Below are 18,445 nucleotides of genomic sequence, written 5' to 3'. Positions count from 1 at the left end.
CTGCTCCTAACTTAGAAAATAAAATATTCGACAGCCCTTTGGAAATAACAGAAGTTTTATCCACATCATCGTCGTGTAAGGATAAATGTTCTTCACCTGCTCCAATTTCAGGGAAGTCAATGTTGGTACTGGGAGCCCTGGGTGGATGTTTGTCCTTCAGGGCTTGTGCTGTAATGATGTCCTTAGGAGCGATTTCATCCTCACTGGATACAAGCCTCAGTGCTTCAATGGTACTTCCGTCTTCTATTTTTTTGCTAATTTGGGCTCTGATTTTTGAGGCGTCAGGTGTCGAGTTGTTGGTATCTTGCCATATAGGACAAGCTAAAATTTGAGCTTGAAATAATTTCGCCAAAATCATTTTGGACCTAACGAAAAAAAATATGTTTCACTGTGTTTGTTTAGTATTAAATTATTGTAAACAAATCTAAAATATGTTTAGTTGGGTTAGGCTAAAATAAATTGTTCTTGTTGTAATAAGGTTAGGTAAGTTTTCTAAGATGCTTTTGGAGGAAAATTAAAAATTTTAACATTAACATTAATGAGAAAAATATATCTTTAAATGTATAAGTGAAAATTTTAGAAAGGACTTAATTTTAAATGAGTTTTTGCTAATTGACCAGTTTTACATATTCGGCACGACATATACATATATATATATATATATATATATATATATATATATATATATATATATATATATATATATATATATATATATATATATATATATATATATATATAAGTAATTCGCCAGAGCAGGCGAAATATACACAAACACTGATCTCTGGTTGAAGGAGGCTCGAACCTACGAACCTTGGAACAAGGCACGCATTGCTATACCAAACTCGCCACACTGGACCAAATACCTTGAAGTCCAGCTTGCGCTAGACTTTGATCCAAGGCAACCAGCTTTCAGGGAGAAGGCTTACAGCTTTTCATCTCATCCCCTGCATGCATCAGCCTTACTAGAGATTTGTGTTTATTTCGCCTGCTCTCGCGAATTCCTTGCATTGTTAAAATCTCTAGTTAGGCTGATGCATGCAGGGGATTAGATGAAAAGCTATAAGCCTTCTCCCTGAAAGCTGGCTGCCTTGGATCAAAGTCTAGCGCAAGCTGGACTCCAAGGTATTTGGTCCAGTGTGGTGAGTTTGGTATAGCACTCCGTACCTTGTTCCAAGGTTCGTAGGTTCGAGTCTCCTTCAGCCAGAGATCAGTGTTTGTGTATATTTCGTCTGCTCTCGCGAATTCCTTGCATTGTTAAAATCTCTAGTGTGAAGGCTTACTCAGCCCTGTAACAACTTCAGTCAGTATTACCAAGGCTGGCTCCTCCTCAGGAAAATTAATGAATAGAAAAAGAAATAATAACAGACAGTGATAAACACTATCATTTAGAAACGGAAAATGTAAAACAATGAAACATGAATGGGTATCCTAATTGAAAGAAAAATGAAAAATGAAATAAAAAAAATTGCATTTGAACTCAACGCTAATATAGGTATATCGTGGTAATGGGGTGTCAGGTGTTGGTGACACTGCGTGTTGTTGAAATCGTAGCCGTTGCTGATGTGGGGGGAGGGGGTAGCAGGTGTTGGTGACTACCACTGGCTCGTTCTTCACAGAGTATAGCCGTGTGTAATTACTTCAGATGACAGGAAAACAGGTTCGTTACCACTGCTATGATGAGGGGTTGGGTCCTGTGTTGGTTTATATAACAGGTAAGTAGACTAAACATGGGACGTCTCAGGACGTTAGTCCATCTTCTTCTGTTCTTCTCGTTGGTTGGCAGGTGACCCTCTCTGTCATTCCAAGCTGTAATGAGAGACAGATTACCCACTGCTTAAGAAATCACTCTCCACGATAAGTACAATACCTAAAAGATGTGGTGATTATTAAAACATTTAACAGATAAAGAATGAAAGGACTAAGTTAATTATTGGTCAAAAGTGAAGCTTTCAACCAATAAGTCCACTAAAATATGATCAGGCGTGTACTTACAGTAGTGTTGGGAGCTGCGAGTCGAGTGATTTACTGTTTGACCGGAGCCCAACACGTCACCTTTCGGCAGGGGGGGGAGGGAGGGGAAGGGATAGCGGGAGTTAGACTGACCCTACCTTAACAAGCAGCCGGCAATCAAACTATCACTTTCGGGGAGGGGGAAAAAGGAGGGAGGGGGAATAGAGGGAGCTGGACTTACCCTACCTTAACAAGTAGCCGGCAATGAAACTATTGTTACTATACACTCCCTCGCTACTCCTATCTATTGAACTTTTCCCTCACACTCCCCCATACCAAGACTTATAGTCAAGGAGTATAAGAATAGGCGAGGAAAAAGTTCTAACATGTGGAAGTCGCGTAAGGAAACAAATCTTCTACTGACTGTCACGACTTAACCAGTCAGAGAAATAATTGGATGAACCAATGATATACACAATATGGAACTTAAAAGCCTGGAGTGCAAATGTCCACCTCAAGAGGCGACTGTTGGTTCCCTTAAAAGTTTCTAGGTATATCAAAGGTTTGTGGTCCGTTTCTAAAATGAATTCTTTTCCCAGTAGATAAAATTTAAGCTTGGAGATACCCCATACAAGGGCCAAACATTCCTTTTCTATGGTGGAGTATCTCGTTTCTGCAGGAGGGAAGTTTTAGATTTAATAAATATACAGGATCTAGGAGTGTGTGTATTTTGTGCAGTAAGCACCTGACACCTATTGCAAGAACTATACTTCTTTGTAACCTGAGAATACATGCTTGGCCAAAAATAAGTGTGCTTGAGTTTATGCCACGTCTTACGATGGGCCAAGTGTTCGGTCACTGGCAAATCATGAGCCATTTGAAGAACAGTCTCTCGGCATGGTTTAGGAACAACCAGTAGGGAATAATCTATCACTGAAGAATGAGATTTAAAGACCGACTTATGTGAGATACCATTAATATATTCAAACTTATGAGATACGTATCTCCCATGGATAACTTTGTTGTTAAAAGCTTGATTATGACAATCCCGAAGTGAAGGGCAATTGCGCTGTATGCTGACAAAGTCATCCTTGGACATAAAATCTGGGAAAATAAAAGGACTCACGGTGGGAGAAGAGGAGGTAGGAGAAACCGGTGTTATGGTCTGAGCCCTAGTCAAGACATTGAGAGTGCCGGAGGCAATACCCTTACTTTCACCCGACGAGTGGACAGGTGATCCTGCTACCTCGCTATCGAGAGCAGTATCATCTGTTTCCACCCCCAAATGAACAGTACGAGACAACGCAGCTTCCGGTGCAGAATTGTAAAGGGGATTATTTAACTTGCAAGGAAGAGTAGCTGGAAAACTTAGATCCACGGGTGGTGACGAAAGATCCGCCTCTGAAGGAAGAACGGCACCTTTAATGTTACCCACTATTATAGAACAAGTAATTGGGGCTAGTACCGCATTAGTCCAACCGGTGAACCATTTAGTTTTCAAGTAACAACGTATTGTAGGGAAGGTATTTTCACGACCTAAGTAATCTGAAAGAATAGAGGACACACGAGAGGTTTTAAAGTAAGGGAACAGTTTGTCCGAAATTACGATGCACGTACATCCAGTGTCACGTAATATATCTGAGACTTTTATACCATTAACTGTTCCTGAACAGAAGGGTGCATGGTCATTACCGTCAACAAAACATCTTCCAACTTTTTGGACCTTCTTAGAAGGACAATCTGGACGTTTATGTCCCTTAACACCACACAAATGACAAACAGGAATAAAAGAAGTCACTTTACTTTCCACTAGAGGCTTTGATTTCTTAAGGTCTGATGAACCCTTGCCCTTAGGGTTCGATCCCTTTAGGTCTTTATAGGAATTGTGAGCCTCAGCATACAAGTCAGAGGCCTCAGCAACTTCCTCAGCTTTAATCAGGTTACGTTCTCTAATGAATGTTCTTATCTGGTGGGGAAGAGCTGTCAGGAACTGGTCAGTAACCATGAAGTCTCTAAGAGATTCATAACTGATCAATTCCTGAACTCTCTATCCAAAAGTCGAACAAACGAAAGAGTGCTACCTGTAACTGCTGAAAGTTCTGGCCAGGTTGTAAGGTGGCATACCTGAAATCTTTCCTGTAAGAATTAGTGGTTTTTTGATATGCTTTAAGGATTGCCTTCATCAGTAGGCTATAATTATATATGATGTCCTGCGACAAAGTTGCATAGATATTTAAGGCTGTACCAGAAAATAACATTCCTAACCTGGTAGCCCAGGTGTCAGCAGGCCATTCACAGAGGGTAGCAGTATTTTCAAACCTGATGATGTATGAAGTAATGTCTTCACCCTCTGTGAAGGGAGGTAAATTAAGTGTTGGAATATGTGCACTAGCTGCATGTTGTTAAATTATTCCTTCCTCTAATTGTTCTTGTGTAAGAGTTAACTTTTTATTCTCTAATTCAAGGTGAGCTTTTTCGAGCTCGCGATCCTTTTCTCTCTCTATTAACTCAAGTTCTCTAGCTTTTCCCCCACGTTCTCTAGCTTTTTCCTCACATTCTCTAGCTCTTTCCTCAACTTCTCTATCCTTTGCTCTTTCCTCAAGTTCTCTTAACATAACTTGTTCCTCACGTACTTTAGCTTGTTCCTCACGTACTCTAGCTCTCTCCTCACGATCAAGTCTATCACGCTCCTTTTTGTCTTCTTTCTTTCTAACTGTCTATCTTGGTTTTCTCTTTCAATTCGATCTCTCTCCTTTTTATCCTCTCATTCTCTTTCTAACTGTCTTTTTTGATTCTCTCTCTCTATTCTTTCTCTCTCCTTATTCTCTTCTCTTCCGATTCTCTCTCTCTCTCTTTCAAGTCTTTCCTGGATCTTAACACTAATGAAAGATTCTAAATTTTTCCCTGTTATTCCTAACTTCCAGCGTTCATCCAAAACTGGTATTCCTCCATACTTGCAAGAATAACTTAGACTAATAAGGGAAATGAAACGGGTATTAAAGAAAATGGAGGGTTCAATTAATGCTCCGCTCAAACTGTAAATAAACCATAGGGCTCGATCCCTACTTCAATTAAACAATATGTATTAATTAAAACGAAGGGTTCTATGTAGGCTCCGAGCAAACAGTAAGTAGAATGGGGTCACTTGACCATTAAATCTTCTCACCCACAAATCAAGAGTGTCCTACAACAGTTCCCTTGATATAATAAAGAGCTCAATGAAACAAATTGACACTGGAAAATCTCGGGTCCCTAGAGTCTAATCCTCCAAAGTGTTTCAAGCTCGAAAAGGTGGCAGAGTTAAATATTATATCCTGCTTGACTTGACTTACAATAAATTGAGACTATAACAATCACCAAATCTTTTAAATACCTGTACCGTAGTCCTACCATAGAGGATGATTACTCATGGCTGGTGGTAACCGTCTGTGGTATGCAGCGTTGAAGTTCCAATGGTAGATTCGAGATGGAATTGAATCTTGATTCAGTAGAGTTGATCCTGGCAAGGTCGCCACTTGTGAAGGCTTACTCAGCCCTGTAACAACTTCAGTCAGTATTACCAAGGCTGGCTCCTCCTCAGGAAAATTAATGAATAAAAAAATAAATAATAACAGATAATGATAAACACTTTATTATTTAGAAACGGAAAATGTAAAACAATAAAACTTCAATGGGTATCTAATTGAAAGAAAAATGAAATGAAAAAAAATTGCATTTGAACTCAACGCTAATATAGGTATATCGTGGTAATGGGGTGTCAGGTGTTGGTGACACTGCGTGTTGTTGAAATCGTAGCCGTTGCTGATGTGGGGGGGGGGTAGCAGGGGTTGGTCACCACCACTGGCTCGTTCTTCACAGAGTATAGCCGTGTGTAATTACTTCAGATGACAGGAAAACAGGTTCGTTACCACTGCTATGATGAGGGGTTGGGTCCTGTGTTGGTTTACATAACAGGTAAGTAGACTAAACATGGGACGTCTCAGGACGTTATTCCATCTTCTTCTATTCTTCTCGTTGGTTGGCAGGTGACCCTCTCTGTCATTCCAAGCTGTAATGAGAGACAGATTACCCACTGCTTAAGAAATCACTCTCCATGATAAGTACAATACCTAAAAGATGTGGTGATTATTAAAACATTTAACAGATAAAGAATGAAAGGATTAAGTAAATTATTGGTCAAAAGTGAAGCTTTCAACCAATAATTCCACTAAAATATGATCAGGCGTGTACTTACAGTAGTGTTGGGAGCTGTGAGTCGAGTGATTTACTGTTTGACCGGAGCCCCACACGTCACCTTTCGGGGGGGGGAGAGGGAGGGGAAGGGATAGTGGGAGCTAGACTGACCCTACCTTAACAAGCAGCCGGCAATCAAACTATCACTTTCGGGGAGGGGGAAAAAGGGGGGAGGGGGAATAGCGGGTGCTGGACTTACCCTACCTTAACAAGTAGCCGGCAATGAAACTATTGTTACTATACACTCCCTCCATACTCCTATCTATTGAACTTTTTCCTCACACTAGTAAGACTGATGCATGCAGGGGATGAGATGAAAAGCTGTAAGCCTTCTCCCTGAAAGCTGGCTGCCTTGGATCAAAGTCTAGCGCAAGCTGGACTCCAAGGTATTTGGTACAGTGTGGTAAGTTTGGTATAGCACTGCATACCTTGTTCCGAGATTCGCAGGTTCGAGTCTCCTTCAGCCAGAGATAAGTGTTTGTGTATATTTCGCCTGCTCTCGCGAATTCCTAGCATTGTTAAAATCTCTAGTAAGGCTGATGCATGCAGGGGATGAGATGAAAAGCTCTAAGCCTTCTCCTTGAAAGCTGGCTGCCTTGGATCAAAGTCTAGCGCAAGCTGGACTCCAAGGTATTTGGTCCAGTGTGGTGAGTTTTGTATAGCACTGCGTACCTTGTTCTAAGGTTCGTAGGTTCGAGTCTCCTCCAGCCAGAGATCAGTGTTATATATATATATATATATATATATATATATATATATATATATATAAACACTGATCTCTACCTGGAGGAGACTCGAACCTACGAACCTTATATATATATATATATATATATATATATATATATATATATATATATATATATATATATATATATATATGTGAGAGAGAGAGAGAGAGAGAGAGAGAGAGAGAGAGAGAGAGAGAGAGAGAGAGAGAGACAGAGAGAGAGAGAGAGAGAGAGAGAGAGACATTGCTGGCGCTTTTGACCTGGTGTGGCACCAGGGCCTCTTAGCAAAACTTCAAGCACTGGGAATTGCAGGCTCTACGCTATGTCTCCTCAGTGATTACCTTCATGGTAGATCTCTAAGTGTAGTTATCAATGGAACTGAATCAGCAAGACACCAAATTTGGCAAGTGTTCCACAAGGAAGCGTGCTGGGTCCATTGTTATGGAATGTCTACTTCAACGACCTTCTTCATCTCATCCCAGAATCACATGCATATGCAGACGACTGTACACTGACATTCACTTATCCAAGAGAAGAAATGCCAGCTGCTCTAAGCTACATCAATCACCAGCTGAGAGCTATATCATCTTGGGGAAATAGATGGCAAGTAACATTTGCACCGGAGAAAACGCAAAGGATGATCGTCTCTAGGCACCATGAAATGGTGAAATGAAAATGCTGGCCCACAGATGGCTCCAACTTCATCCTGTTTCCTACTTGTATGTCTCATAACAATAAAAATGCTTTCAAATGAGCTGATGTAGGTAACAGCTCTTAGCTTGCCAATAAAGTTAGGAATCCTTAACCTGTAAATAGCTGTCAATAAAGCTAGGGATCGTTAACCTTGTCAAACCCTGTGTAAAAAAAAAAAGAGAGAGAGAGCGAGAGAGAGAGAGAGAGAGAGAGAGAGAGAGAGAGAGAGAGAGAGAGAGAGAGAGAGAGAGAGAGAGAGAGAGAGAGAGAGAGAGAGACAGAGAGAGAGAGAGAGAATTGATTGATAAGATAAGGAGGTTGTGGTGAGTATAAATGGTGGCGGGGAATATGACTCTTCACCAGAGACCAGCCATGAAGACCTTCGTGTTCTGCCTTCTCCTCGCTGGAGCGCTCGGTGAGTTCCCTCTGTAAACACCGTCAATGATGTTTAAACCTGCACTGCAATATAATCGCTATTGAATTTTGATCTTTTTGTATTTTACAACAAAAACACTAATTACGAGGAGTTAATGAGTAAATTTGGCATTATTATACATTTACGAACACGCGCTAAACCCCTATGGAGAAATCAGTTTTGATCCAGTAAGACGAGTAAGTGAAAAGGTTGCTCCATTTCCTTACATCAAGTGCTCATCACAGGTGTCAGGTCACTCCATGTTGAAGCAAGAATTTAAAATCTCGACTATTTTTCTCACAGCCGCTCCATCGCACAAGCTGAGGTTCAGTTTAGGTAACTACAAGATCGTGGGAGGCACCGATGCTGAGCCTGGTGAGTTTCCTTATCAGCTGAGCTTCCAAGACATCAGTTACGGTGATGCGTGGCACTTCTGTGGCGCCTCCCTCTACAAGGAGAACTGGGCCATCTCTGCTGGTCATTGTGTCTACGGTGAAGACTTTAACAATCCAGATTATCTTCAGGTAAGTCGTGTATTATTTCACATATAAAGGGGGCGTACATTATAGAGAGTTTAAATACTCTAATTATAGTTTACTCTAATTTATATAGATACATTATATTAATATGTTGTGACACTGATTACTCAGTGGAGGAAGCTGGTATATATACATCATTTGAGTCACAGTTAACCAACAGGTAACTAACACTCAGAGGGATTAACTCTGATGGGTTACATGCTTTGTTTTTCTTGAGGCAATATTTAAAAATTTCATATTTTTCTTTGGCCAGGATGACTGTTTATGTAAAATGTATATTAAAACACCACGCAGTTTTGAAAAGCTGCATCTCCACGCCTTAAATATTGTGAATAAATGGTTTAGAAAAACCGAGAAGTTAGTAAATGAGACACTTGGGCATCATTTGTGTACGTAAAATGTATCCTAATTTAATATATTTTGTAGTTCTGAATGCAGATAAATTCTTAAACAAGACGTTTGATACAATTCCACACAAGAGATTAGAGCAAAAGCTGGAGGATCAGGCAGGGATAACAAGGAAGACACTGCAATGGATCAGAGAATACCTGTCAGTAAGACAACAGCGGGTAATGGTACGTGGTGAGGTGTCAGAGTGGGAGCCCGTAACGAGCTTGGTTCCACAGAGGTCAGTCCTAGGACCGGTGCTGTTTCTGGTATTTGTGAACGAAAAGACGGAAGGAAAAGACTCCGAAGTGTCCGTGTTTGCAGATGATGTGAAGTTGATGAGAAGAATACATTCGGATGAGGATCAGGCAGAACTACAAAGGGATCTGGACAAGCTGTAGGCCTGGTCCAACAACTGGCACCTGGAGTTCAACCACACTAAGTGCAAAGTCATGAAGACTTGGGGAGGGTACTGAAGACCGCAGACGGAGACTACGAACCTCACTCAAGGAAAAGGATCTTGGATTGAGTATGACACCTGGAATATCTACTGAGGCGCACATCAACCAAATAACTGTTTCAACATACGGGCGCCTAGCAAACCTATGAACAGCATTCCGACATCTTAATAAGGAATCGTTCAGGTGGACCCTGTACACCGTGTACGTTAGGCCCATATTGGAGCATGCAGCACAAGTTTGGAACCCACACTTATCCAAGCACGTAAGGAAACTAGAGAAAATGCAAAGGTCTGCAACACGACTAGTCCCATAGCTAAGGGGTATGTCCTACCCGCAGTGCGGGTCTGTCACTGGCTGCAGCTTCTCTCAGAATCCGAGAGAATTCTGAAAGTTGCGGCCGGTGACTGACCCGCACTGCGCTACACTGAGGAAACTTCCCCTGCTTCAGTTGCTGCCTTGCAACATTGCGTAGCTCCTGATGATGCACTGAGAAGTGTGAAAGTACTTGAGCTAAAGATTTCCACCACCCCCCGTGGCTTGTCTTATATATATATATATATATATATATATATATATATATATATATATATATATATATATATATATATATATATATATATATATATATATATATATATATATATATATATATATATATATATATATATATATATATATATATATATGGTATAACCTTGGTAATAAATACCGACAAGTTGGTTTAGAAAGACACGTAAGCAAACACTATAACATATTTATTAGAAAACGTTTCGGTCCTGGTTCCAGGACCGAAACGTTTTCTAATAAATATGTTATAGTGTTTGCTTACGTGTCTTTCTAAACCATATATATATATATATATATATGTATGTATATGTATATATATATATATCTTTCTTTCTTTCAACACACCGGCCATATCCCACCAAGGCAGTGTGGCCCAAAAAGAAAAACGAAAGTTTCTTTTTTAAATTTAGTAATTTATACGTGAAAAGGGGTTACTAGCCCCTAGCTCCCGGCATTTTAGTGGCCTCTTACAAGTTGCATGGGTTACGGAGGAAGAATTCTGTTCCACTTCCCCATGGAGATAAGAGGAAATAAACAAGAACAAGAACTAGAAAGAAAGTATAAGAATACCCAGAGGGGTGTGTATATATATGCTTGTACATGTATGTGTAGTATGACCTAAGTGCAAGTAGAAGTAACAAGACATACCTGAAATCTTGCATGTTTATGAGACAGACATAAGACACCAGCAATTCTACCATCATGTAAAACAATTACAGGTTTTCGTTGTACACTCACTTGGCAGTGACGGTAGTGCCTCCCTGGGCGGTTGCTGTTTACCAGCCTACTATATATATACACACACACACACACACACACACACACACACACACACACACACACACACACACACATATATATATATATATATATATATATATATATATATATATATATATATATATATATATATATATATATATATATATATATATATATATATATATATATATATATATATATATATATATATATATATATATATATATATATAAGTGAGACCACGAAGCAAGTGATTTTGAATCATTTACCAAAATGCGGCAGGCCAGGATTCGACCCCACGACACATTGTCTCGCCTCAACAGGCCACACAATGAACATGTCACCATACCATTTGAGCCATTGATCCTTCAAACAACATGAGCCGAGCGAACTTGTTTCTTGGTTTCATTGCTATATGGATTGCTTGTGGAGGCGGGTGTTCAAAGAGGAGGAGGCTGAAATCAATCCTTGAGGATACATCTACTACTAGTGTCCTCGCAACATAAAACAAGCCTAGTTCGCTAGGCTCATGTTGTTTGTAGGATCGATGGCTCAGATGATAAGGTGACATGTACATTGTGTGACCTCTTGAGGCGGGACAGTGTCGTGGGGTCGAATCCTGGCCTATCGCAGTTTGGTAAATGATATGACTGAAGGTGAAAGGACAACATTCAGAATGTGTGACCCTTGTCTAGGTAAAAGACTGAATTCTAATTTATTTACCAATGCATCAAGCTTTTAAATAGTACATATGTTTAAGTTGCTAGTCTTTTTTTTTCATGTGACGTGATGAGGATGTTGAATTTTAATATCTCACAAACTAATTATAGTTATTTCATTTTCTTTCTCAGGTTGTGGCTGGTGAACACGACATGTCTGTAAACGACGGCAATGAACAAACATCTGTTCTGTCTAAAATCATTCTTCACGAGGATTTCAATGCATATTACCTGTATAATGACATATCCCTCCTTCAACTAGCTACGCCTGTTACTTTCAGCGAATACGTCGATGTAATTGCACTTCCCGAACAGGGTCAGCAAGCCTCTGGTGACTGCGTCGTCACAGGCTGGGGTACCTTAGAAGAGGGAGGAGACACTCCCAATATCTTGCAGAAAGTGACTGTCCCTCTCGTGTCAGACAGTGAATGCCGCGATGACTATAGTGTGGATGACGTTTCTGATTCCATGATTTGCGCTGGCGTTGCAGAGGGAGGAAAGGACTCATGTCAGGGTGATTCTGGTGGACCTCTGGCGTGTGATGACACTGGATCTCGCTATTTAGCTGGCATCGTTTCTTGGGGGTACGGCTGTGCTCGTCCCGGCTACCCCGGTGTGTACACTGAGGTGGCTTACTTCTCTGACTGGATACAGGAAAACACCGCGTAAAATATCTATTTGTGTGAAGCTGTGACCTTTGTAATGATAACAATGCAAGGTTTACTATGTTATTTAAGGTAGGATGTGTAGTGATACTGGTCCTGTGGGGAGCAGCAGCAGGATAATACTGCACCACCTCTAGGGGCCCTTAACAACAACAACAGTTTGGCGTGCGTCATGGGCACCAACATATGGTGTGTGATTCTCTACTACTTTATCCATTTATCACCGATGCAGATTACATGGTGAGTTTAAATATGTGGCCTGTAGTTATAACTTTTCTCTTGACATATGCAAGACATCACCATCCCTGTGGAAGCCATTATTAGATGTACTAGTCATTATATTTTGTTGTTGCAGAAGTACTATGAAGATTCTATGTTCAATAAAGCCTAGAGATAAGGCCTGTGTTTCTATCACAACAGGATGGTTATTTTCAAGGAAAGAATCTACAACATGAAGAGTTACAACATTTCTGAAACTCATGTGTCTCACTGTGTCGAATGTGACTTGTAAACTTGATTCGAAACTAGCTTTTCAAAAATTATAATTACATCGTCCTAGAGCCGAATTACTGAACATCATGCGTATTTATCCTCAATGAATAAAAATTGTGGAATTTGAAAAAAACTTTTATATTAAATAACATTTATCCCACAAATTTGGACGACTCTTAATAGTCATTGGAACTGGAATGTCATGGGATGATGCTTTTGATACATAGCAAAAAAAAGAAAATTATGGTTACAGTTGGAAAATTAAATAAGTTAATAAAACGTTCCTTAAATTTGTCTTACTACTTAACCTTTCTATGCACATTTAAAGGTTTCAACTATATTTCTTGGCACATTACACTTGTCTCGATATTTCCAATATTGATTCCGGGCACCGACAGCTGTCAATTAAATTACTGTTACTACATATATATATATATATATATATATATATTATATATATATATATATATATATATATATATATATATATATATATATATATATATATATATATATACATATATATATATATGTATATATACATATATATATATACAGATCATATATATATATATATATATATATATATATATATATATATATATATATATATATATATATATATATATATATATATATATATATATATATACATATATATAAAGGATGCTGATGTGTATAAAGCTGCTATGTCATTTCCACAGGGTTCAGCAGGAGGTTTCACCGGTTTAAGGCCTCAACACTTAATACAAATACTCATTCCAGCACTTGGTGAGGTTTCAGAGAGGCTGCTGTCTGAACTCACGAAATTTTCCAACCTGTGCCTGGCTGGCGGTGTCCCAGAGGCCATCAGACCCTTTTTCTTTGGTGCCTCATTGTGTGCCCTCCGGAAAAAGGATGGCGGGATCAGGCCCATTGCAGTGGGTAACACCCTTCGGCGCCTAGTCGCCAAGGCTGCAGTAAGAAGGGTGAGTCAAGAGGCTGCTGCAATGCTGAAACCAACTCAGCTCGGTTTCGGCGTTCAACAGGGCTGTGAAGCAGCTGCCCATGCAGCACGAGTATATATCAAAAACATGTCCTATGAAAAAGCCTTGGTCAAATTGAACTTTGCCAATGCTTTCAACTCAGTCAGAAGGGATGCTGCTCTCCAAGCAGTTTATAGAAACTTCCCTTCCCTTTATCCCTTCATAGAATCGTGTTATAGTGTGACTTCCAAACTATTGTTTGGGGACCATGAAATTGACTCGTGTGAGGGCGTGCAACAGGGGGACCCTCTCGCCCCCTTTCTATTTTGTTTGGTCATCAAGGAAGTCACGGAGGCACTCTCCAGCGAGCTCAATATCTGGTTCCTGGACGACGGTACCCTGGCTGGCACAAGAGAATCTCTCCTGGAGGACATCAGTAAAATTAAAGACATGGGAGAAAGCCTGGGCCTTTCTTTAAACCCTACCAAATGTGAAATAGTTTCTACCAACCAACAGATGATCCAGAATATTAGTGCCGTTTTACCAGGAGCACGAGCCATTGATCCAGCCAATAGCACTCTCCTCGGTGCTCCTCTTGGGTCCAATGCCATCGATCTGATCCTAGGAAAAAAAGTCTCAGACCTTCGGACGATGGAAAGCAGGATGAAAGACATTGACACACACGATGCCTTCTACCTACTCACCAGGTGCCTAGAGATTTGAACAATGTGTATATTTCGCATGCTCTCGCGAATTCCTTGCATTGTTCAAATCTCTAGAAAGGCTGATGCATGCAGGGGATGAGATGAAAAGCTGTAAGCCTTCTCCCTGAAAGCTGGCTGCCTTGGATCAAACGTGTAGCGCATGCTACACGCCAAGGTATTGGTCCAGTGTGGGTAGATTGGTAAAGCAATGCGTACCTTGTCCTTAGGTTCGTAGGTTTGAGTCTCCTTCAGCCAGAGATCAGTGTTTGTGTATATTTCGCATGCTCTCGCGAATTCCTTGCATTGTTCAAATCTCTAGTAAGGCTGATGCATGCAGGGGATGAGATGAAAAGCTGTAAGCCTTCTCCCTGAAAGCTGGCTGCCTTGGATCAAACGTGTAGCGCATGCTACACGCCAAGGTATTGGTCCAGTGTGGGTAGATTGGTAAAGCACTGCGTACCTTGTCCTAAGGTTCGTAGGTTCGAGTCTCCTTCAGCCAGAGATCAGTGTTTGTGTATATATATATATATATATATATATATATATATATATATATATATATATATATATATGTAAATATATATATGCAATAAGATCACAGTTAACAGGTGATTTTAAATTATGCAAAACAACCACTGTGAAAGAGTAGTGAAATTCCAAGCGCTATCGTGACTACTCACATTGTCAAGGAACTAGTTTGATACTACAGTTTAAAAGTCAGCCTCCAAACTACCAATATCCCAAACCCTTCTTTGAAAGTGCAGGCACTGTACTTTCCATTTCCAGGACTCAATTCCGGCTAACAAGTTTCCCTGAATCCCTTTACAAAATATTACCCTGCTCTCAATCCAACAGCTCGTCAGTTCCCAAAAACCATTCGTCTAAATTCAATCCTAAAACACTCACACATGCTTGCTGGTAGTCGAAGCCCTTCGCCCACAAAACCTCCTTTACCCCTCCCTCCAACCTTTTCGAGGACGACCCCTACCCCACCTTCCTTCCCCTTCAGAATTATACGCTCTGCAAGTCATTCTATTTTAACCAATTCTCTCTAAATAACCAAACCAGTTCAACAACCCCTCTTCAGCCCTCTGGCTAATGCTTTTAGTAACTCCACACCTCTTCGTAATTTCCACACTCCGAATTCTCTTTATAATATTTGCACCACACATTGCTCTTAGACAAGACATCTCCACTGCTTCCAGCCGCCTCCTCGCCGCAGTATTTACAACCCGAGCTTCACATCCACATAAGAGTGTTGGTACGACTATACTTTAATACATTTCCTTCTTTGCCTCCATGGATAACGTTTTTTTGTCTTCACAGATACCTCAACGCACCACTTGCCTTTTTTCCTTCATCAATTCTATGGTTAACCTCATCCTTCATAAACCCATCCACTGACAAGTCAACTCTCAGATATCTGAAAACATTCAATTCTTCCGAGCTCCCTCTCTCCAATGTGACATCCAATTTTTCTTTACCTAAATCGTTTGATATCCTCATCACCTTACTCTTATTTATGTTTACTTTCAACTTTCTACCTTTACATACCCTCCCAAACTCATCCACTAACCTTTGCAACTTTTCTTTAGAATCTCCCATAAGCACAGTATAATCAGCAAAAAGTAACTGTGTCAACTCCCATTTTGCATTTGATTCCCCATAATTTAATCCCAGCTCTCTCCACAGCACCCTAGCATTTAATTATTTTTAAACCCCATGTATAAATGTATTAAACAACCATGGTTGTTTAATATATATATATATATATATATATATATATATATATATATATATATATATATATATATATATATATATATACGCTGTCTATATACAGTGAGAGAACTTTATACTATTATTACTATTACTGTAATCAAAGCTAAGCGCTAAACCCACCAGGGTCATAGAGCGCTGCTCCTAACTTAGAAAATAAAATATTCGACATCCCTGTGGAAAATACGACAATCTCCACGATGTCTCATCGTGTGAGAATTAAGCCCAAGTCTGCTGTCGTCGATGACGCCACGAAGCTTGAGCTTGCAGCTTCTCTCAACACTTGTATTCACGCAAAGTTCTCCAAGATCACGTCACTGAAAGAAGCTTTCATCGTCACTTTTCTCGATGATACTGAAGCTGACAAGGTGCTTACACCTACTGCCTTGAAGACCTTAGAAGACCGAGGCTTTACCATCTCTACGTCACTATACATGCTTGCAAAACGTACAGTGTTTATGAAACGTCTTGACAAGCTAATCACGAACATGACCATCCAGGAAATTACTACATCACTTGAAGACCTCAACACCTGGGCCAAGATTGACAATGTAGTGAAGATCCCCAACGCTTCCTCAATGCTCAAGGTCACATTCCTGGACGTTACCATGGCGACCAGAGCACTGTCTGATGGCCTGGCCATCTTTTACTACTACATCAACCCTCGACAGATTGAACCTGAACGCTTCACGTACATAACACCTTGCTGGACATGCTACTCGTACAGTCACTCTACTGCCGACTGCCACGTGAAGAATAAGAAGATATGTTCCACCTGTGGGTCTGCAGGACACGATTTTCGTTCTTGCACTTCCACTGTTGCTCCCACTTGCATCAACTGTAAGAGTGATCACCATACTCTTGCAGCCAAGTGTCCAGTGCGAAAGGATATCCTTTCTAAGAAACTAAAGGAAGAAACAAAGAAGTCATCTGGAACCTCTCCTACATACGCTGCAATTGCCAAGATTCAATCTACAACATCCAAGATTCTACAAGCTACTCAACAATCGTCTCCAAGAATACTTCAAGCATCTACTCAGCCCGCGTCCACCGTCATCACTCCTCCAACATGTGACGTAACCAAGATCCACTACTGTTTATTATACGCTCACATGCAGAACATGGCTGTACCTGGATCATTTAACTCTACCATCAACGAGTTATTTGCATTAAATAACATGCCTTCATTTACATTTCCCGCATCTCCACCTTCTGAAGAAATTCTCAAATTCACCAAAAACTTAATCGCCAACTCTTCTGCAGAAGTTCCATCAACACCACCAACTAGTGACGTCAATCCAACAACGACCAATGAGAAGCCTCCACCGCCACCACCTCTCACTGAATCCAACCAATCAGAAGCCTTACCACCAGAAACATCTTCTAATTCGTCTACTGAAGTTGAAAACGAAGCAACACCACCTTCCTCTACTCCACCACCGCCTTCTCTACTTAGCTCACGTCGATTACCTGGAACACCATGGGTTAAACACAAAGGACTCATATTCTACACCACGAGGCTGTACCCTGCAAGCATGACTCGCCTAGAACTCATCCAACATCTCCAAGACAACACTGTATCATACCAAAGCGAAGAAAGACCACTCCCTACCTACAACCAGATACTCCACCACCTCCAAACCAACGAAGACTACTACAGCTCTCCCATAAGTGTGATACAACTCTCTCGAAAACAATGTACCGCACTGATAAACGGTTTAAGACCATAACCAACTCATCCTGCTTGCTGCCTTCTGACACTCCCAGCTCCTACCGCTGCCTTCGCCATCCTCTCCTAGTGAGCCAAGCAATGACATCAGTCAAGCCTCTCTATCTACGTCTCCAGTACTTTTGTACCACATGTCCCAAAGTGGTTGGGCCACTTGCTTTGATTCCTCCTCTTCCCCTCCTCCCCATCCTTTTCCAGTTATTTCCATCCTTCCTTATCCTTCTTCCTTCCCATCTTACGACAGCTCTCGTCGTCCTCGATCCGATCCGATCCGATCCTGTGGAAATAACAGCAGTTTTATTCACATAATCGTCCTGTAAGGTTAAATGTTCTTCACCTGCTCCAATGTCAGGGAAGTCAATGTTGGTACTGGGAGCCCTGGGTGGATGTTTGTCCTTCAGGGCTTGTGCTGTAATGATGTCCTAAGGAGCGATGGCATCCTCACTGGATACAAGCCTCAGTGCTTTAATGGTACTACCGTCTTCTATTTTTTTGCTAATTTGGGCTCTGATTTTTGAGGCGTCAGGTGTCGAGTTGTTGGTATTTGCCCGGCTGATGCTTGTCTCTCTAGAGGAGAAACGGACGAGGTTGTCAGCCCTATGGAATACATTTATTGCCCTAATAACAAATGTTGCTAGTGACCTGTCCCTCCTT

General features: G+C 40.7%; 1 protein-coding gene across 1 annotated transcript in view; it reads left to right on the top strand.

Annotated features, from left to right (window-relative positions):
- Nucleotides 1-18,445, top strand: part of LOC128686536 (ovochymase-like) — an 80,582-nt gene that overhangs the window by 20,997 nt on the left and 41,140 nt on the right. The window contains exons 8-12 of the mRNA XM_070084199.1: nt 7,971-8,022; nt 8,326-8,546; nt 11,590-12,123; nt 16,197-16,695; nt 16,930-17,138. Coding sequence (XP_069940300.1) covers nt 7,971-8,022; nt 8,326-8,546; nt 11,590-12,123; nt 16,197-16,695; nt 16,930-17,138 — 1,515 coding nt within the window. The remainder of the gene's footprint in view (nt 1-7,970; nt 8,023-8,325; nt 8,547-11,589; nt 12,124-16,196; nt 16,696-16,929; nt 17,139-18,445) is intronic.

Source organism: Cherax quadricarinatus, chromosome 12 (assembly GCF_038502225.1).
Source record: "Cherax quadricarinatus isolate ZL_2023a chromosome 12, ASM3850222v1, whole genome shotgun sequence".
NCBI lineage: Eukaryota > Metazoa > Arthropoda > Malacostraca > Decapoda > Parastacidae > Cherax > Cherax quadricarinatus.
Note: the sequence above shows the minus strand (reverse complement) of the source record. Positions and strands in the feature narration are given on the sequence as shown.